We start from the raw sequence: 22022 nt of genomic DNA on the forward strand, positions 1-22022 counted from the left end.
TTTCTTTCTTTTTTTGAAGCACTATTCAGGGTTGCAGTATAATTCATTATTATTTGCAACTTTGATCAACAGCTGTAAAATGTTCATTACTGTATATTTGTTTATCACAAAGCCCCATTTTCCTCCTTGAGGACCACTCAAACTTAAATATGAACAACAGAACAGTTTGTGATGATAAAAGGCTTTTAGCATTCTTTTTAGTAATTTACTTGGAGATGTTGTGCTTTGCAAGGTTTGTTTTCACGTGTTTGTGGGGTGGTTCAACTGGACCAAAAAATGCATGGTACACAGCCTAGGACACAAGTTGGAAGGACAGGTTTGTTTATCTGTCATGACCATACACCGTGGAAAATTAAAGTGCTAATTGCTTGTAAAAACATGCTTAAGAAGTGGTATCATTTGTAGCTTGATGTAACCTGCAATATAATGCACTTGGTAAAATTATGTGAATGTGATAAACAAAACAATTAAGGGGATAAAAATGTCTGCTGTGGTCTGTGCAAACCATGTCAATGTATGCCAACAAGAGTTTTACTCTTCTTTCAATAAATAGTTTGAGCCATTGTTCTCAATAGTCTAGGCTAACAACAGCTACTGTTATCATAATATAATATTCACGAGAAAAAGGATGATAAGGAGGGTAAGAATCTACAAAAACATGTTGATTTAGAAATCTCTGTTTGCCCAGAGATTTGTTTTATTACTTCGATGTAAAAGCAGCTGAATAAAAAGGAAGTACCATAACAAGTGCTTTATAAATATCATAATAATGAATATGATACAAATTGTCCATATAAAATGAAACCAGAGACAGAAAATTCATACAGACATGTATAGTAAATAGTATAGAAATCCATGTGTTTAAATCGCTTTACAAGGAACACATAGGCTAAATATATCTGTTTCACTTATTGCTAACCCAATTCAAGTATAAAGCTTATTTGTACAAACTATGCAGAATCGAGAATAGATGTGAGATATGTAGTACCCTCTTGTTCCCTTAAAAGTATGGGCATGTTCTCTATGCCTGTCTGAGTATGTGTGGTGGGGGGTGCTACTTGGGCATGTTCTCTATGCCTGTCTGAGTATGTGTGGTGTGGGGTGCTACTTGGGCATGTTCTCTATGCCTGTCTGAGTATGTGTGGTGGGGGGTGCTACTTGGGCATGTTCTCTATGCCTGTCTGAGTATGTGTGGTGTGGGGTGCTACTTGGGCATGTTCTCTATGCCTGTCTGAGTATGTGTGGTGGGGGGTGCTACATGTTGCTGTGAGAGTATGTACCTATACACCTAAATGCTTCAGGGGTTGGCCCACCCTCCCGGGCGGCTGGTTGAGGAACTCCAGACGCTGGTGCCCGATGTGCCCCCAATATCAGAGCTCCTGCGCACCCCTAACGGCTCCGCTGACACCTCCTCTATGGAAGACAGCTCCAGATCACTGTCTTCGTCCGACAGCTAAGGAACACACACACACACACACACACACACACACACAAACAAGCACAAACGCATGCGTACATTACAAAGACAAATACATAAATACATGTGCACAATGCAGATGCTGCCAATGCCTTGATGAAGTACACATTTACTGACAGAATTATCTGGTTAACAAGCATTTTACAGCAATAAGCAATACACTACATTCTAAAGCAGATGGTGAATTTAGGTTGCCTATTCTGAGCTACAAGTGTTTTTACCTGGAGTTTTTTGACCACACTCTTTGATTGAGCCGTGGCTTTGGTGGCAGGTGGTATTACTCTAATCCCGCCCACAGGTTTGCTCATTGGAGAGGTAAGCTGTCTCTCAAGGCTCCTTGTCAGGGTTTGGACAACTGACCCTACAAAAACCAAAACTCAAGTTTTTAAGTGTAGACAAAAACGTATTTATTATACACACATACACACACACACACACACACACACACACACACATACTGCATATATATAATAGCAGACAATAATACCCATAATAATAGCATACAATCCTCCCAGAAATGTTTGAGCTGGTCATTAACCCACCTTGGGTGCTCAGGCCCTGCTGGGTGCTGGTCCCTGCAACTTCTTCTGAGAGGTCCGAGTCGGACCAGTCGTCTGTGGGAGCACTGGGGGGGCCCTGTGGAAGGGCCGGCTGGGGCCCCGACTGCACCAGTCGCACCGAGGGAGTGGGCTTACTGGGGCTGGTGATGTATGCACTGTCCCCTATCGACTCCTCCTCTGAACTGAAGGGTGGGGTGCTAACAGCACAGACACAGACCGGACAGAGGAAGGGAGGAGCAGACCGATGTGGGGAGAGGAAAACAGGAAGAGACTTGAGTACAGCTTTCACAGTAGGACATCAACAAATATGTCATAACTGTACAACAATTAGCAAGCTGGCTAACATTGCCAACTGTGCGGTGTTTTTGGTAATTGTTGTTTGATTAAAAACTGTTCTCATTAGACAAAATGAGGTGGTAGTGTATACCTGCTCTTCTTAACTTTTGTGTGTGGAGTCATAAGTAGTTTAGCGCGTGGGGTAGGTTGAGGAGCTGGACTCTTCCCTCGTTTTGAGACGGATTTCACAGTGGTCTGTTTAGGCTTAGCACTCGTCTCCTTTGAACGGCCAGCAGCCACCTTTACTTCTGAAAATAAAAACAATTGACATGGGTGGGTGTGACTATATTCACCTATGTACTGTATGTTAGAACATTTGACTGTGCTTGTGAATATAGGCTATAGGGAGGAAACATCTGATTCTTTCAGTCCAAACACCAAAACTGATACCAGAGCCTTTGTTTTTAGCTCCTACAATGATATTGTTAGCTCTCCTTAGAGTAAATTGTACGGGTCTAAAGACACACTGATGTACCATGTACCATGAACACAGATGCAACACAAGCAAAGAATAAGGCAAAATCAGTCAGTATTGGACCAATATGCAATGTTAGCATCAATTTAGTGCATCCCTAGTTTCTAGCTGTTACACACTTCAAGCAGACAAAATGTCACTGTGCTCTGTGCAGCAGCATCAGGCTACACAATAAAGGACAACAAATGACATAACAACATTAAACAGGAGCTGAGAGGGAGGAATCGGGTCTCACTCTGGCTCTGAGTGGAGGCTCTGGTCAGGCTCTGGCTCTTCTGTCCACGGCTCAGGCGACGGTTCACCTCGGCCTGGAGCCCCTCCCTCATGCTCAGCAGGTTAGGGTCCTGCCTGGCCTTCTGCTGCCTCTGCCCAGCCAACAAAGAGGTCAGGCTCTTCAGCGTCTGCTTGGATATGCCCTTGGTTCCCTGCAGGGCAAACAAACATAGGTGACAAAAGGCATAGTAAAGGAGTCAGCATGCTGCCAATAGTCTGCCAATATACAAATAAGCTGGTAACACTATGGGAAGTCTCACTTCACTATGCTAACTACGTTCAGCCTAATGTGAACTTAAGTGCACCAGGAAACAAGCTTTTGTCAATCAAATGAGTAACCATTTCAAATATTTACATCACAACAGCAGTATGGGGCTAGGATGATCTCTGCATTTCAGTTCATCTGAAACAACAAATCAAATTCAAGGACTTTACAGGCCCAATTCCCCAAAGTTCAACAACAAAAACACTGCATAATTCAATGTCAAAGCCAAATTGATGTAACAAAGCCAGTATCTTTTAAACCCATCTGAGACCACAGGTGACCACCTTCATGGACCCATTACAATTTGCATACCGTCCAAAGGTGGGTGTTGAGGATGCCTTAATCTACCTGCTCCATAGAACACACTCTCACCTAGACAGTACTGGCAGCACTGTGAGGATCATATTCTTTGATTTCTCAAGTGCTTTTAACACCATACAGCTTGTGCTGCTACGTGAGAAGCTGCAAAGGATGCAGGTAGACACCTCCACAACTTCATGGATAATTGATTACCTGACTGAAAGACCACAGGTTGTGAGACTGAAAGGGTGTGTGTCTGAGCAGGTAGTTAGCAACATAGGAGCACCACAAGGGACTGTGCTGTCTCCTTTTCTGTTTACACTATACACCTCTGACTTCCAGTACAACTCTTGAGTTAGGTCACCTGCAGAAGTTCTCTGATGATTCTGCAGTTGTGGGGTGTGTCAGTGATGGTGAGGAGACAGAGTACAGGCAACTGGTGGACCGCTTTGTGACATGGTGCAAAAACAACCACCTTGTCTTGAATGTGGCCAAGACCAGGGAAATGGTGATAGACTTTAGGAGGGCCAGGCCTGAGCTAAATGCCATTTCAATACTGGGCGAGGAAGTGGACATTGTAGAGAACTACAAATATTTGGGAGTTCTTATTGACAACAAACTTGACTGGAGACACAACACTGAGGCTGTATACAAGAAAGGGCAAAGCAGACTCTATTTCCTGAAAAAGCTCAGGTCTTTCAATGTGTGCAGCAAAATGTTGCAAATGTTTTACCAGAGTGTTGTTGCAAGTGCAATTATTTTCTTTTCTGCCATATGTTGGGGAGGTGGCATTACAGCCAGGGACACTAACAAACTAAATAAGATCATAAGGAAGGCTGGGTTTGTGTTGGGGCCAGCCCTAGAGCCCCTGGAGTTGGTGGTGGAGAGAAGGATGCTGCACAAACTTTTCAATATCTTGGACAATACCACTCATCCACTACACAATGTACTGGTAAAACAAAAAAGTATTTTCAGTTGGAGGCTACGCCAACTAAGCTGTAAGAAAGACAGATACAGAAAGACTTTTTACCCACTACAATAGCACTTTATAATGACTCCCATCTGGGCAGAGAGAAAGGAATAACATTTTAAATATTTTTCTGTATGTATGTATGTTTGTATGATTTTGTTGAATGTTGTGTTTGTATTGCTGCTGAAACACTGTAATTTCCCCTTGGGTATGAATAAAGTATCTATCTATCTATCTATCTATCTATCTATCTCTATCTATCAAAAGAATGCTTTAAAGACACTCACAGACAACAATTACATATCAGAATACTTCTCAATTCTGCTGTGTTATAGTGATGGTCAGGGCTGTACACTGCGAGCAGGTCGTCGCAAAAACGAGTACAAATATATTAGTGCACACTAAATCATAGAAGTTACCATTGCTGGACACTCATCTTTTCTATTACACCGGAAATATTTGTCTTTACCGTTGTTAGTACTTCTTAAAGTGACAGGCACTCAATTAGACCTACACACCACCCCTGTAATATCATTAAGGACAAGTGTAATCAAATGTGTATGAATGTAACAAAAAGTGTATGAAGTATTCAAATTACTTTGAATTTTAAGCTATAAGTAATTATGCAGATCCTATAATGCTATGAATTGTTCACAAAATGTATACAAATTCTGAATTCAAAATATGATATAGAAACCAGACAAGCCATTTTCTGTGTGTATGGAGGGTTTGAGCAGAGACTAGGATTGCCACTGCTGTGAATGATCTGTATCCTGCTTAAGGCAATAAGGTTTTCAATGAAATTTCATAGTGCTCCTAAATTTTTTTCTGTGCTCCTACATTTTTTAACTTAGGAGCACCTATGCTCCTAGTGAAAAAGCTAAGCGTACAGCCCTGGTGATGGTGATGTGGTCTCTGGCCTTTCCAAACACAATGTATATATTGAAGCACTTTCAATGATGACCCATGTTTATTTATGTTTCAAAAAAAATGTCAAGGTCAACTTTCACCTTTAAAGGTTTTGCCCAAGACTCCTGGGAACCCAGAACTGAATATAATGCAACAGCAACAATCTGAGGTTGTCTGCTAACAACAGACCATTGGTGTGAACATGGATCATGTTTGGCCCAGGCAAGATACAACATGAGTCAGATCCTACTTAAACACTCAACAGACTGGTTTTCTGATTAAGTATATGGAAAATGTACTGTACACATATTGTCATTTCACAATCAGTGGTTGAGAAGCATTAGAATTATAGACCATGTTTGTAATTTAACAAACAAAATTTAACAAAAAATGTGTGTGCATGTGTCTACACGTGTGTGTGTGTGTGTGTGTGTGTGAGAGAGAGAGAGAGAGAGAGAGAGAGAGAGAGAGAGAGAGAGAGAGAGAGAGAGTTTTGCGGAAAGTTCACCTTTCTCAGCCCCATGCGTTCCAGTCTGATCTCCATGTTGTCCTGGAGGATGGGCCTGAACTCCCTCAGCATGTCAGGGTTCCTCCGCAGAGACTCTCGATGCTGCCGCCGGGCCTCCAACTGCTCCAGCTCTGGAGAGGGAATGTAAGCATATCAGGATGGGATATAGACCCAGGTGACAAAGAAATTACCATGAATTTGAACGGATGGTCTTGTCATAAGGGTTGATTATGAAGTCTTTATGAGTATCATGGGCACATCAGGGCTGAAAGTGCAATTTGGGCATCAAACATCAAACCAATTCCCAACCTCATGCAATAGCTTCAATATAATGTTACATGAGTGAAAAATATACCATCGTCTTCCTCTTCTTCCTCCTCTTCCACGTCTTCTGATGACTCAAGAGCATCTTGTCTAACAGGTGGTGCTGGAGCTATTTGGGTAAAGATCATGTTCAAGCAATTACTAAATGTATGGCCAATGTACATTTGGCTGAAAACGAAAAATGTTTATTGAAAAGTGTGGGAAAATAGTAGCTGGTGCTAAATACCTGCCGCTGGCTTTGCCGACAGCTTCTTGATCTGCAACAGATGGGGTACTTGATCATTGAATGAATACTTGAATACTTGAATGCGTTGAATGAATAGACAAGCACATGTCAGGCATGTTCGGTGTTGACAAATCAGTTTAAGAAAACATAGTGTGTATCAACATGCTCTGTAAGAAATGGATCTTTAAGTATGTGGACATCAACTAAGCATATCAGTGGATGAATGAATAACATATGAGTCACACTAAAGGTGCTAGAACTGGGATGGACCATATAAACATACTGATTAAGGTAAGCCATGGGCCACACATTAGGCAACTGACTGAAAGACAACATGCATTGTGCTCTTCATTGATGCTACATGATAACAGTAGGCGTATAAGCTTGTTATAGCATTGCAAGCCCATTCGAAGGCCTGAAAGTTTGTACATGTTTTATTTAATAGATTTACAACATAAAAGTGTACCTTGCAAAAATGTAGCTCCCATTTTTACCCAGCATCTTGTGATTTATCTTTATGGAGCGTGTATCACGGATATTTAATTTAACAAAGGCATGGCAAACAAAGGCTGAAGAAACACATTGAATTGTGTTACGCAACTTCAAGGCTTTGTCTCCGTGCACAATGATAAATTTGTGGCATAAACTGAGCATGCCTCATACTAAATTGCATTCTTGAGGACAGCAATGTTTTGGTGAATTATTAACGTATTAAAGAGGAACTGTGCAGGTTTTGCAATTTCTTCGCTGTTTTCTCGTTTTACGCCATCATTCAACCCAAAATAAGTCAAATAACCATTCCAATGACTCTGAAGTTGATCAGTTAAGGTAAATTAAGCTAAAAAACCTACATAGTTCACCTTTAACTATATTAGGCCTACTTTTGAACCGAAACTCATCGCAACACTTACATGTCTTTTTTTATGACACCCACAAAATTCACAGTCCACTTTTGTCTTATTTGCCATACCCATTCAAATTTCACTTACTGTTTAGCATTGCAAGTGTTGTGCTATCGTTAAGCCTGTCATTTAAGGACAGTGAAGAAGAGTCATGTTTATTAGCATGATTTCAATTGTAGACAGTGCCCTCTGTTGGATTAAGGTTATAACTAGGCTACATTTAGACTTATACTTACATACAGAGCACAGTGGTGGCACAGTATTTCTTGGTCTTTGAGTAAAAGGGGGATTAAAAGTAGTTTGTGGGACATATATGGAACATGGCTGTATGTTGCCAATGTGTGTGCTGGGGGAACTGGTTGAATTTGGACTGCACAGGTTGTAGAGTCTGTGAGAGATCTTTTTGTGAGCCATATGACAGCCTTTCTGAAAAGCTTTAAAATATAAATAACGATTCGATTCATAAAGACCCATAAAATATGACAAGGCCATTGTTGCCACTAGTCCTTTCCCCCTGTTCCCACCTTGTCTTCCTGGGTGCGGATGAGGCGGTCCTTGCTGTGGACTTGGGAGGAGAGGGACTTGACCTGCTGCTGTAGCCGTTGCAGGCCTAAGCTCTGGTCCTCCGACGTGGTCAGACGCAGGAGCCTCTCGTTCTCTCTCTGCAGCTAAGGGACAAACACACACATCCTGCTGTTAGCGTAGCATAGCATTACAGGTATTGGCCAGGTTTCCTAGATTCGTTAAGAAGCTCTTAAGTGCTAAGAACTTCTTAGGAGCGTTCTTAGAGCGCTCCAAAGAAGCTCTTAGCACTTTAGAGCTTCTTAACGAATCTGGGAAACCCGGCTATTGTGAGTTAGGCGTGCATATTCAGTTGTTTGATTTAGCACTGGACAGCACTCAGTATATGCCTATATAATACTGAGCAGGCCACAGTCGCTAGAGCACAGACTGTCCTGAAGGTCATCTGCTATTTAACGCTCTATACAATGGACTATATAAAATGCAAAAGCTATATACTCAAAAGATGTATTAAAGAAAAAACAGGTCACCACTAGAGATGGATGTGCTTTGCCTTGTTGGGTTGTAAGTGAGTACTTCTAACACTGAATGACGTTCCTTCTGGACTTGAATAACTCTGTCAGAGAGACAAAAAGCATGCATGTGGCCCCACCTCCTCCTTCTCCATCTCATGCCTGTTCTGAAGTTCCTTCACTCTCTTCTTCCAGTCGCTCTTCTGAATGAAAAGGTGGGAAACAAAGACTTGGTTTGAAATACAGCCACATGATCAATGGAAAAACACACACTCATTTACTGTTAATGGGAGTGGGCCGTGGCCATGTTGTATATCTGAATTTGGGCTTCGAATAAGCTGCGAGTTGGGATACAACTTCAGGGGGTGTTCCATTTGCAAATTCCTATTAGGAGCTCAGGAAAACAACTCGGTCACCAACACGGGTGAACAAATGAAACACAGCTACGTATTATTATGTGTACATGCGATCCTCAGCTGAATTGTACTTTGCAGGGCATAAGCTAGGGCATGAGATGAGAACAGACGTAAAACAGGTTTACGGTCTCGGACTGTGATTTCAGGAGCGTTCTCTCCCGGTGAGATGCCGAGCACATCGCCAGGCTCTCTCACCTGACGCACCAGCTTGTCCCTCAGCTCCTTCTCTCGAGCCTCCGTCCTCTCCAGCTCCTCCTCGTCTCTGGACACACGTATTTCTGGCATGGGCACCTCCCTCTTCTGCAGCACGTCCAGTTTCTACAAGGAAGATTATCGACTTTGCACTTCACACAGTCCTTATACTCAATCAAAATGACATGTTAAGAGATGTTGCATGAGAATATATTCTTGCAAAGATCAATTGAATTGAGAATTGTGACATGCTGTGTGCTTGTCATCGCAAATCCATGATTTTAAACATATGCCTCCCTCTAGTGGTTAAAGACAGGCAAAGTTCTTCAACATGAGTACATAATTACCAGCCCAAATATTGCATTGATAGGTGGAATATTTCACAAACAGTAGGGGGAAAAGGTTACCGGTAGTTGCTGTCAAAAAGTGGTTAAAGACAGGCAAAGCTCTTCAACATGAGTACATAATTACCAGCCCAAATATTGCATTGATAGGTGGAATATTTCACAAACAGTGGGGGGAAAAGGTTAGTTGCTGTCAAAAAGATCCCAGCATATGACTTGATGCTCTATGACCTCTGCACAGAGTGTTCTATGGTCCTCATATTTTTGTTTGGTGCTGTTTGAAATATGTACAATTATGACTTATTAGGTGCACTAAACTTAGGTCCACCTCAGAAAAATGTAAAAAAGGATCTTTTAGCATGTGTCAGAATATTCCAGTGGTACAGCTGTCATCCGATACAAATGTACCTACACACAAAACTGACATCAAACTAACATGAAAACAATCAAGGTGAGGTGAGGTAGGCACTCACAGCTTCAATGGAGGAGTTCTTGCTGGCAAGGTCTTTGAGCTCCTGCGTCAACAGCTGCTTGAGTTCGGCCATCTCCTGATAGACCTTCCTCCTCTCCTCCTCTTTCCAGTGGTCCAGCTCCTGCCGTTCGGACGCCTCCCTCCTCCTCTGGTCCTCCAGCTCCTGTGGGGCATGGCCATTACAGTGGATGGATATGAGAAAAACAACCCATCTGAAACCCTGCAACGCTCATGGAATTGTTTGTAACACTGATTACTGATTAGGTATAAGCCAAATCATCTCTACAAGCTGTATGGTTGACTGTGTACTATGCAGTTACAGTATATATCAGTTATTCCAAACACTGAACAGGCCACTGAATATTCTTGAATCAACAGAAGCTGATGAGTTGATGAAGCCAAAGAACAACTGGGTCAAAGACAACATGTGTCTCGACCACTCTCTTCATCAGTCCTTGTTGTCAACAACTGGTGAGAACCAAATCTGTTTGCTTCGGTTTGTTAGCAATTGTCTGTTGTTAGCAATTGCTACCAGATAAAACAATACTTTGTGTGTCTGACTTTCCTCTGGCCACAGTGTGTAATGTATGCACTGTTTGCAAAATACGGTCAAACTCACAACTCACACCATATCTACAGCTCTCGCTTACTGTCAATGGCCGTGGCCATGTTAAGATATTTGAACATGGGGTTCGAATGAGCTGATGAGTTGGGAGGGTGTTCCATTAGCAAATTCCTGTTAGAAACTCGGGATAGCAACTCAGTGACCAACACAGGCGGACAAAGGAGCCACAGCAGTGGCCACTGTTTCAGACGTGCCAGAGCAGCTGTTCCAGACCCACCTGGTTCCTCCTCAGCGCGACAGCCTCCTTTTCGGCGTCCAGGGCAGCCTGGCTAAGCCTCAGCCTCTCCCGCAGCTCCTCGATCCCATCCTCCACCTGCTCCAACTGCTTCTTCTTCTGCTTCTCTGAGAACGCACAGCACACAGCAGCTGACACTCCGTACAATCCAACACACCTAATGTGCACTTACCAGGCATTTCCCTTCCACTCTCCTTCTTCCTCTTCAAACACTATCTCCTACATTTTGACTAGTACTTAAAGTTTTGCACTTTCATCCTCTGGCATCCTTGTTATTACTCACTGTTGCAAGTACTTAAAAGCATCTACTAAATGATTAAATGTAATGAATATAACTCTATGGAACAGAAGAGTAGCCATAAATAATCAGGTTCATAACAACAACAATCCAGGGAATTCAGGGAAATTAGGTAATCCAGGGAAATTAGGTAACAGAAACTCAATTTTCCATCCAAGACTTCCTCCACACAAGTGAAGAAACAACACTATCGTTTACTCAAAGACCAATCTCACCTGTTTCTGTGGCCTCCGGATGCCTGCGATGTTGATGAGCTTGAAGGTAGGAGTAGTTTATGAAGGACTTCTCACAGAACTGGCACTACAAGTGTGAAAAATCCCAATTTGAAACTATTTTTATAAAAAGAAAATGCTTTCAATTTGGTGATTAAGCAGGGAAAAAAACAACATTTTAACAGTGACATAGCAGAAAATAAGCCTAGAAAAGGTTGAGACTTTAGTTTTTAATAGGATCATACTGCATATAAACCCAGTGGGGTGTCTGACCTTGTGGTAGTTATTGGCAGCGGCCTGCAGGAGGAGCTGTTGGGTAGTGATCATCTTCTTCCTGCGCTTGCTCTCCAGCCTCTCAGCCTGCAGCTCGGCGTCCAGCTTGGCCTTCTCCTCGGCCTCACGCTCCACGGCCAAGAGCGCCCCCTGCAGTCTCTCCTCCAGGCTTGCCAGCTGGGCACTCAGGTAGTCCTGGCAGTGCAGCAGGTACTCGGTGCTGAGCTGTGACATGCGTAGGACCTTCACCAGGGCGGGGTCCACAGAGCCCCTGCAGTGGGGGCACCTCTCACCGCTCACGTCGCAAAAGGTCACCCCTGTGATGTGCTCCTGGAGGAACCCGATGTCCATCTCCCTGGCGATGCGGTCCACATCCAGAGCCCCGATCCGGCGCCAGTCAACGGGTTCAGTGCGCACCCGGAAGTGGAAGGGGTGAACAGGACCGGGAACCCAGGTGGGGGAAGGAAGCAGGCCTGAAAGAGGGGCCTCGCTGCCGGAGAGCTGCCCAGGCATGATGATGCGTTTCAGGGGGAAGGGGGAAACTGGGTACCGTATGCCTGTGTAGAGATGCTTGAGAGAGTGATAGAGAGATTTTATTGTCTTGTAAAAATGGGTTACTAAAGAGTCTCAATTCTACCTCAAAAGCAGATATAAAAAAAGGGCATGCCAATATGCAGTTATTAAAACATCTATTATTCTAATAATGATGAAACAGACACGCAAAAAGGGAATTAATTCAGACAATTAGTAAGGTCTCATGCAAATGTTCTTTTATTGCAGCCATCATGACTATGCTATTTATTCAACTCTCTATATATTCTGCCTGTAACTTCTGGCTACCAAATAATAAACAAACAATACAACCAAAAAACAATAATGTTGTTAATGCAATTTCATTTAAAGACACAAGTTTAAAACTGAAGTTATTAACTATTTTAAAAAAAGCTTTAGGCAAGCAGTACCTGGAAATGGTTCATCCTGCCTTCAACGCTGACATAAACTAACTTGTCTCCTTGGAGCCCAGCTGTAAACATTGGCTTTGCAAGAATGCATTGTTGCCATACAGCGTTCTTCTTATTACTGTCAGTCTTCTCTGTTGCCTATCAACAATTCAGCCATTCAACAATAGCCTCTCTCTGTTGTGTACTCAAATGTAATGTCTACCACCAAGATTTAATATGCACTGGCAATGCCTATTTGCCAAATCGATACTATTTGTCAAATAATATATATTTTTGTGTTACATTTCCAAATTAAGCCTCCACTGCTAGTAATGTTAAAGGGATATTCCGCCATTTTTGGAAATAAGCTAATTTTCCACCTCCTCTCAAGCAAAACAATTGATATTTACCTTTTTCCCCGTTCATCCAGACATTCTGTGAGTCTGGCGGTACAACTTTTAGCTTCAGCCTGAGCCTAGCATAGATCATTGAAACGGATTAGACCAGTAGCATCTCGCCTGCTAGCATCATGTTTTAAAGTGACTAAGATTTCCGGTAATTTTCCCATTTAACACATGTCTCTTCTCAAGTTAGAAAGTGCAATAAGACCAACTGAAAATGAAACCTGCCGTTTTTCTAGGGGAGGCCCACATTCATGGAGTTTCATGTTCTAGGCTGATTTGACATGGAACTACACTCTCATCTGGCGTAATAATCAAGGCAACTTGCACACTACTGGCACTACTACTGCTTGTTGTCTATGGGGACTATTTTCAGATGCTGCGTGATATCACTGCGCCCATGGTATGTTTGCAAGTTGCCTTGATTATTACGCCAGATGAGAGTGTAGTTCCATGTCAAATCAGCCTAGAAAAACGGCAGGTTTCATTTTCAGTTGGTCTAATTGCACTTTCTAACTTGACAAGGGACACGTGTTAAATGGGAAAATTACCGGAAATCTTAGTCACTTTTAAACATGATGCTAGCAGGCGAGATGCTACTGGTCTAATCCGTTTCAATGATCTATGCTAGGCTGAAGCTAAAAAGTTGTACCGCCAGACTCACAGAATGTCTAGATGAACGGGAAAAAGGCAAATATCATTTGTTTTGCTCGAGGGTAGGTGGAAAATTAGCTTATTTCCAAAAATGGCGGAATATCCCTTTAATAAAGTAGTGGTAACACATGAATTACGGAGTGCATTTCCAAAATTAAATATTACAAAGATTGGCACTACATTGAAAAAAAAGTGAGTGCACTTGGGATCTGACCAATTGCATTTTTGCGGTTGTCTTTTTAATCTAATAACAACACTTTTATGTGCATGAAATATGCTACTGTAAGCAAAATATGCACTTTTTCCAGACTTAAACAGCCTTTTACATCCCAGTCCTGCTTAAAACAATATGAAAAAAAGTACAGTTTAACAGAATTTGCTACATACAATATTTTTGACAACTGATTTCTAGCATAACTTAAGCGACTAGCTGCTACCATGAAATAAAAGGGGCACAAGTCACTTTCATCTTGCATGTATAAACCAAACGTTAGATAAAAGTGTCAGCAAATTCTGAAGTTATTAATTTAGGTCTGCACACACTGCATTATGATGTTTCGTGAAGACACTTTAAACTCAGAGTTGGTGTAATTTCTACTCAACCTAGCAATGATATTCCTAAATTACTTAACCTGCACTACGGCCTTTGGTTGCATTTACGTTGGAGTTGGAAACAAGAGGTTAGAAAACTAGTTGAGGCATCGCATCAGTCTAGAAGTAGCTTGTTGGCTAGGATAAACGCAACTTTCGGATAGCTAACGGTTGGAGTAGCTACTTACCATGCCATACTTAAAGCGAACTTCAGCGAGGTTAGCACGCTTGCTGATGTGATTTTTGATTTGATTGAACCAAAGATCCTCCGCTTTAACCCTCTCTGATTGAACGTTTACTGTTATATCAATAGATCTAAAAAAATGCTTGCTATGTTAACATTTAGTTCAGCACTGAAAGTTAACGTCAACGACTTTTCTTTAAAACTTCCCAGCGGCTTTTGACACAGTATTTCTCTCAACTGAAGGCAAAGGCATAACGCAAAACGTTTACGTTTATGGTAATAGTGAGTTGCATATTTCAGTAGCAGCTATACCGTTAGAAACAAAGTGTAACGTTATTTATCCATTTTGTCACACGTCAACGTTAGGGTAAACTGCATTCGACTGTGTGTTAACCTCTGAGCTTTAACATTAGCTAAGATAGCACTTCCTAAGCTCTGAATGAGATGATAATTATCCTAATTCTGTTGTTATCTGCCTGTAACTTAGCTGATTCACAAATATTTGCGTTTGTCCGTGTTAGCTAGCTAACACTCGCTGACGTCACTTACCTGCACTGTGTTTGGTCGCTTTCAAATTCGAAATGTGAAAAAAGAACTGACAATCGAATTCCTATCTCCCGCAAATACATCCTATTCCATCAAACGAATGTCTTGATTTCTTGTTAATGTTTTGTTGAAGAAGGTGAGCTTCGTGGAGAGACGCATCTGCAGTCAGCAGCTGCAAATGCTAGAACTAGGGGTGGAGCAAAGCCAAGCATAAATGGTTACCAAGGAGATACCAAGCCCCTGTGATGAGAATGGAAGCAGAGATCATGGTCAAAAAGAGGGCTTTGGTTATGGTTATGGTTGGTATTTATCCAAAGCGGCTTATTGTAGGCTAGTCCTAGGCCTATTTGAAGAACGCTACATTAACTAAACATAATAGTTTCAAATGGAGTTGAAAAGCCACGGCATAGTAGTTAGTAGTAGCCTAATAATAACAATCAGGAAATCAAGAATAGACATAGGCCTAATAAACATGCAACCCAAACTGTAAGAGGATTCATTAAAAATGATGCATGGTAAACAAGTCTTCGTACATTTCCTGAAACTCCCCAAACTAACTCAAGAACACAGGGAAGGCAATTCCATTTGGAACCACTGAGGAAGAGAGTTTTGATTGACTGGATACTAGTCTCTAGCCTACAGCAGATGCTCATGGGCCCTAGTGGGTCATAGCCCTTTTCTTCCATCTACCCTCACTGTAAACTGTTAATTTTGATGTAGCCTAGCCTAAATGTTTATTGATGTTGTATCACTAGCAGAGAGCAAAATAAAAATGTCCATAGGGCCCATACATTTCTAAGGGATATAGGCTAGCCTATTTATTTCATAATTTTGTCACTTTCCACAGGTGTATGAAATCAAGCAGCATGATTATGATTATCAATGCATGGGCTACAGCATGCTTCATTACAGTAGGCTAATAGCCTACTCCTGTGGAAAGGGACCTGATGAAACCCATGAAAAAGCTGCTACTGCCACCTAGCCTATACTGCTGACTGCGATGCCAACACAGAAGCTCACCTGCTGGGAACTGACATCACAACACCCTTTAATTGGCCAAAAGTTAGTTCTGAGATCTAAACAAAAACTGTCAGATGTATCTTTCACTAGCTTATCATTCAAAGATTTTGACACGGTCCTTCCAACTGAAAAAAAAAAACAAGTTGTCATGCTGTCCTTTTTATTTTGATTGTTTAATCCGATGAGCAACTCATTTGGGCTTTCCTCTCCACAGCAAACACGGAGCTTCTCACAGGGCAGTACTCAGGATGAAGTATTTTAAGAAAGACAAAAATAATTTCTTTAATTAAATCATTCATATTACCTATGTCTAGTTCCACATCTGTATTTGGAAATGTTGGTCCTCATCACCTCATCAAAGGTAAACCCAGCTATCTTGCAGTCACAAGGTAAACCGGACAGGACCTTAGCATCAAATCGTCCTGGGAAAGCAAAGACAAAGGAATAAATAAAAGCCTAAATTACATTTTCCTTAAGATTGACTTAACACTTTTTAGTGCATAACTGTGTTTCACAAGTGCATTGGATATTGTAGCCTATAGCCTACCTTTCAAGATCTCTAGTCTTGTCAGAATAACTACAAATTCATCATACTTGTCCTTGCCAATATTGAATATATTCCACAGGTCCTCTGTCGTCTTCTGACTTAAATTCACACCTGTGAAAAGAGTAGGGCATGAAACTGGCGAAGCAAAGAGCAGGTAGGCCAGAAAGGGGTTTTATAATGGGTGTAAGGTGGGACTACACTTCAAGAAACACATGTTCAGACAATTGAAATTAAATAACGGTGATCATATTATTTTGATTAAAGACAAAAGAAAGCTATTTGAAGTGATTTAGCCAAGACATAAAATGTTGGCATGTTGAAAACAATAACAATCACTTCAAAATATGCAGCCAAAAGAAATCTGACTAGCTGATAGAATCAGTTGATGACTTTGATAATAACTTTGCCCAAACAACAATTTATGCACCATCTTGTAGTTGATAGTGTAATTGACTGAGGAGACAATGGGATGTTTGCAACACTTTTTGCTTCAGCAACTGTTACTCACTGAATTCGAATGAATATTTAAAAAAGAAAAAAAAGTGACACAAGGCATTAGTCGTAAAAATAAGATGGAGTCTGACTCTTTCTATCCCAGTTCCTACCACGATCCTCCAGAATCCGCCGAAAAGACCTGTGGTTATGTCCTGGCAGCCAGCATTCAGTGAACTGTTGTCTTATGACGGCGAGAAAGCTCTTCATTGCTTGACACTCTGTATTATTTAGATCACCTGATCCATCTTTCTGAGAGGTATGTGTGTCAGGAAAATCTTCCCAATATTATGACACAAGAACCACAGACAAGTAGTATAATTTTCAGTATACTCTGGCGCCAAGAGGAGCGACATAGAGAGGAGGTGCTTTACCTCTCCGAAACAGTCTCTGAGCTCTTGGATGCAAAGAGGCTCTTTTATTAAAGAAAAGCAGAGAGCAAAACAAGTCAGCATGACCTTGGTCGAAACCTCCCTAAAATCCTCCTCTCGTTTCTTATCTGCAGGTGCATAGCGTTCCTGTGAGGCTCCCATGTGAAACTGTGAATAGCAACTTTGAACACACATATGAAAGTGTGGATTATAACTTTGACGCACACAAATGAAGTTCATAATGATAAATATATAAATTTCTTTGTCAATGTGTAAGGCACCCAGTAACATTTATGGCAATACAGAACTCAACCACAGATATTATGGATTGCACGTTTCAATGGGAAAAGTCAAAGGGATTGACATTGTGGATGAATAGTGATGCTTGCACACTGTCTAATTATTCTGAACCTGCACAATTAGCTGCTTCAGTTAATATTAGAATTTTAAAGCATCATATTAACTGATTGTTAGATTTTGTCAATATGGCTAATAACACGACATAATGAACAACGTTAATGTGAAAGGATACATCACTGTAGAAAAATAGCTTTCTCCAGGTTGTTGGACTTAAAGCTGATATCAAATTGTTTGGAAAAAGACAGATGCAGTGTATAAGATTTGGATTACATCACAATATCACAAAATCACAATATCACATGGTTCTGAATAAAACTCAGATACCTTTATCATGTTCTGCAATGTCTTGCAGAAGATGAGGGATCTCTGAAAGGTTGATGTTCTGTATGGTCTCACTCTCCCCTCCACAAGTCTCTTCACTGAATTTGTCACAGTTGAGCGGTTCAGGCCACGGAATTCCAAAATTATTCATGAGAGGAAGGCAGCCCTGTTTTGCTGCCATGCAAGTCGACTTGCAAGGTGCACGGGCTCTCCCAGACTCACACTCAGGGGCGTACATTGAGCAGAGGAAAGGCTTCAACGCTTTGGAGCATTGGACTTTCACCAAGGGAATGAACTGATGCACTTCCAGACCAGCGTCCTCCTGAGTCTTGTGTCCTAGCCAATTTGGCATGAGAGTCTGGTTGTAAGGCAGGTCTGTGCATAGAGAGATGCTGATTTGTTCACAAGATCCAGTGGCTGTGTTAGGCGTTGCCATTCCCTCCCCCTAGAAAGGTAAATAAAAAATGCAATATGCTAATGTGAACCCTGACCTCATGTTCTACCATATTGATTATACGGTGTACACTAAAAACCAAAACAAAAATGTCCTTGCTTCCAAATTGATTCAGGACTCAAAGAAATACTCTCTTGACTGGTAGGTGACAAAAATGTGAAGAAGTCCTCAACAATTCACACGTTTTGATATTAATTACTGTTAAGATTATCAGAGTTGCAAACAAGGCAAACTTTTACCAACATTTGATCACCACATCAAAGAGTTTTTTGTGTGCTTTGAGTTCACTGCTTACATAACTCACAAGCACACAAAAGCTGAGGAGTTATTAATGTGAATATAACCTATCCCTCCTGAACTTGCTTCACATTCTAAAGCTAATTATCATCATCAGTACAATCATGCCTTTAACTACTAGATTCAGTGTAGCATTCAGTGGAGCATACTTACTAAGACTGCCAAGAGAATTGCTAAGGGCATACCCATTAGAGCCTTCATCATAACTTGTACTGCTCCCAATTCAATATGATCACTTGTAGGATTCACTCTCAACAAGAGTGTGTGGAATAAGCTACAACCGCGACCTCCTACTAGAGAAAAGTGACGTTTTAATGAAGCCGCAGGAGAGATCTCAGTGGGGGTGGAAATCTTGCCCTCTGCTTTGGGTTATTGCAAAATCCTACTACACAACCTGACTTATCTCCATTATTGATCATGTGGGAGCAGGCTCGAAAATACTTTGAAATGTTGCAAGGTGGACTATAGGCAAAGTTTCAGGGCTATTTTTTGGGGAAGTTGAATGGCACTTAGTACATTGGCAAAAAAAAAATATCTGTGAAATGGCAATTCAGGGATGCAGTAAAATTGAGCAGACATGCATAAAAACAGACCAAGCTCATATGCTTCAAGACATTGTGGCAACAATGGGCAAGTCACAGAATGGTTCCAAGTCAAGCTTATGACACGGACAGAAAATGGCTTTGAGCCAAGTCAAGCAAAACAAAGAATGGGATCTACTCCCATCTCTGCCTGCATGGTGACACAAGGCTACAAATACCACCCAGCATCTGCTGGAACTGGAGTTAATATGGACAAGTATGTTTAGTTTAGGTTTCCAGTTGGCTCTTTCACAATATTCCACCTAACCTCTGTCATCTTTGGCTTTAAATAAACATGGGAAAACAAAAGGTTGTTAAACTGATAAAGCAGAAAGGTGAAGAGATGGGATTGTGAAAGTTGTGGGTATAGTGGGACAGACTGACAAGAAACACATTTTCCAAAATATGAAATGGGATGATGCATGAAATTAAAGGGAAATGACTGTGATCACGTGTCCTCAAAGCAACAGAGTGTATCATAAATATTCAACTCTGGCATAAATTTACACTTACCAAAGTTACATATATAATATCAGGCACTCCAGGCATGCGGTGATAGTAACAGAAATGCTATTTCCTCCCATTTTAAGTAATTTATCATGTCAGATATGAATGTGAAAATGTAAAGCATCAATTATCTCCTATAACTTAAAGCTTTGGGATCATCTTGAAAATGTTCATTGCTTGTAATGTCAGACGGTCCTTTTAGAAATGATTGAGCCTGAGTGAAAACATATTTACAGTTGGTTGGTTTGGCTCAACAATCATTTTACAAATAAAGAATAAAAACAGACATGACAATAAATATACAAAATACTGTTAAAAGTATATAATCTAACAATACAATATAAAATATACCAAAAATATACATTCCAGCGAAAGAAAAACAAAACATTTTTTTGCATTTTGTACGCCAAATTTATAATTAACATTTGAGATCAAATTTGGCACACATGATCGCAATTGCTCCTTTTATAATGTATTATGGGTCCTACACTAGATGGCGACAGCAAACTATGCTCAACAAAAACTTGGTGTGAAAGTGCATGAGGGTGGTCATACAAGGAAGCTGGCTGAATTCTATCACTGACTGCAAATCAAATACTCTGTAAATGCTTGAAGGGTTACTTTCTTCAGCAGCTGGGCAAACACACACCACAGTGTTTATGTAGGTCAGAGAGGTTCCCGACGGCCCAAGCTCCAGGAGGCAGAAGCAGTGGCCTTGGTGACCCAACAGTAGAACGGGGGAGAGGGTTGGTGATCTGGATGGGCCATGGAAGTTCCTTTTTTACTGGTTTAATATCCAATGAAGCGGGGGGTGAATAATGAAAACATACAGTAGAGTATATTGAATATTTGTAACCTGGTTCACTTAGAGAAAAGTAAGGTAGAGGATTAATATATTTGACAACATCTCTGTGGCCTATTACTTACATACTCAAGTTGTTTTGCAATTCTTGTTAAATGAAAGGAAATCACAGAAAAAATATGTTTGAATGCAGGGGGTGAATCCACATGGGAAGGCTGAGCAATACTGCATGAAATAAATGGGGCTATATGGGTTGCTAGATCATATTTCACTTTCCTGTTTTTGCGCGTGCGCGCGCACACACACACACACACACACACACACACACACACACACAAGCACGCACGTGTACACACACACACACACATATATGCACGCATGCTCACACATTCGCGCACACACACGCATACACACACGCACGCACGCACACACACACAAGCACTCTTAGCAGGGGACTGATGACTGACTGCATTCCTCATCTGTGGGGGGCCTCTCACCAGTGCCCGCCCCAAGCCCACCCCTCCTCCCCCATCCAAAAAATCCTGTAGTGTTCTGAAACACACTCTTCTCTTATCCACACATTCATTAACCCCCCCCCCCCCCCCACACACACACACACACCCCTCATCCAGATGCTGCTGCACTAGCGAAGACTAAACAAAAACAAAAGACTAAACTAAACTCTAAACGCTATTGTTTTCATACGTCAATTAATGAAGGAACATGCAGGCTTGAAAGACTCTTTTGTCCTTATTTCAAATAACAGCAATGGATGCATGCCAGTGAGAGTGTTTTTCTCTGGGAATGGGATATATCCACCCTTCAGCATCGTTCACTTGAACACACTGGAATGAAACTGTCCCAACTGCCTTACCTAAAATGACCATATGGTGGTGAAATGGTGGTGGAATGGATGTGCAATACTAGCCTGACTCTCGCCAGACCCTTGTAGTTCCCCCATGCTCCACCAGAGGCGTTGAAGCAGACAGCGAACTACAGGATCTGGCGAAAGTCAGGTTAGTGCAATACTGGATATGGAGTCAAACCTGGAGGCCACATTCAGGACACGGAGGGAGAAAAAAGTATGTCGGGAAAACACACTTTCCCCATTACACCAATCTTAGTGAAACTTTATGGGAGATTATTATTGCATTTGTGACAGCAAAAGAAAGGATTTGTGACACAGAAAAATCTGGATGCAACAGGCTGAGTGTAGATGTGTGTATATTTGTGTCTGAGCAAATGCTTATTTGCAAAGCACAATAATGTATACATTTCTGGATAAGGAAGCCTGTAAAAATCTTAAAAGCAAAACTGTACAGCGTAC

The 22022-nt window shown here is 41.4% G+C and overlaps 1 protein-coding gene across 3 annotated transcripts; it reads right to left on the reverse strand.

Annotated features, from left to right (window-relative positions):
- Positions 1-665: 665 nt before the first annotated feature.
- Positions 666-19181, reverse strand: dzip1l (DAZ interacting zinc finger protein 1-like). 3 transcript variants are annotated; one of them, XM_062555280.1, is made up of 21 exons: positions 18959-19180; positions 18058-18499; positions 17906-17949; positions 17116-17254; positions 16511-16621; positions 16268-16385; positions 11627-12196; positions 11357-11441; positions 10826-10950; positions 9985-10146; positions 9171-9293; positions 8700-8762; positions 8050-8193; positions 6624-6654; positions 6429-6506; positions 6074-6204; positions 3084-3273; positions 2465-2621; positions 2020-2234; positions 1699-1838; positions 666-1453 (listed from the first exon to the last, which is right to left on the reverse strand). In XM_062555280.1, the coding sequence occupies exons 7-21, from the start codon at positions 12137-12139 to the stop codon at positions 1298-1300; spliced, it is 2313 nt and encodes a 770-aa protein (XP_062411264.1). In that variant the 5' UTR covers positions 12140-12196; positions 16268-16385; positions 16511-16621; positions 17116-17254; positions 17906-17949; positions 18058-18499; positions 18959-19180; the 3' UTR covers positions 666-1297. The 3 variants fall into 3 exon arrangements, with proteins under 3 accessions (XP_062411264.1, XP_062411265.1, XP_062411266.1); XM_062555281.1 differs by lacking the exons at positions 17116-17254; positions 17906-17949 and having other exon boundaries at positions 18959-19181; XM_062555282.1 differs by lacking the exons at positions 16268-16385; positions 16511-16621; positions 17116-17254; ... (1 more) ...; positions 18058-18499; positions 18959-19180 and adding an exon at positions 14947-16213.
- Between the last annotated feature and the right edge of the window lie 2841 nt (positions 19182-22022).

Source organism: Sardina pilchardus, chromosome 15, assembly GCF_963854185.1.
Source record: "Sardina pilchardus chromosome 15, fSarPil1.1, whole genome shotgun sequence".
NCBI lineage: Eukaryota > Metazoa > Chordata > Actinopteri > Clupeiformes > Clupeidae > Sardina > Sardina pilchardus.

What these genes read in the sequence shown, in the direction of transcription:
- dzip1l (XM_062555281.1), bottom strand. Translation starts at nt 12,139, where the DNA reads ATGCCTGGGCAGCTCTCCGGCAGCGAGGCCCCTCTTTCAGGCCTGCTT. An exon ending in GGGACAAGCTGGTGCGTCAG is followed by an intron (nt 8,763 to 9,170) that starts GTGAGAGAGCCT and finishes CTTTTCATTCAG; the next exon opens with AAGAGCGACTGGAAGAAGAG. An exon ending in TCCGCACCCAGGAAGACAAG is followed by an intron (nt 6,655 to 8,049) that starts GTGGGAACAGGG and finishes CATCTGTTGCAG; the next exon opens with ATCAAGAAGCTGTCGGCAAA.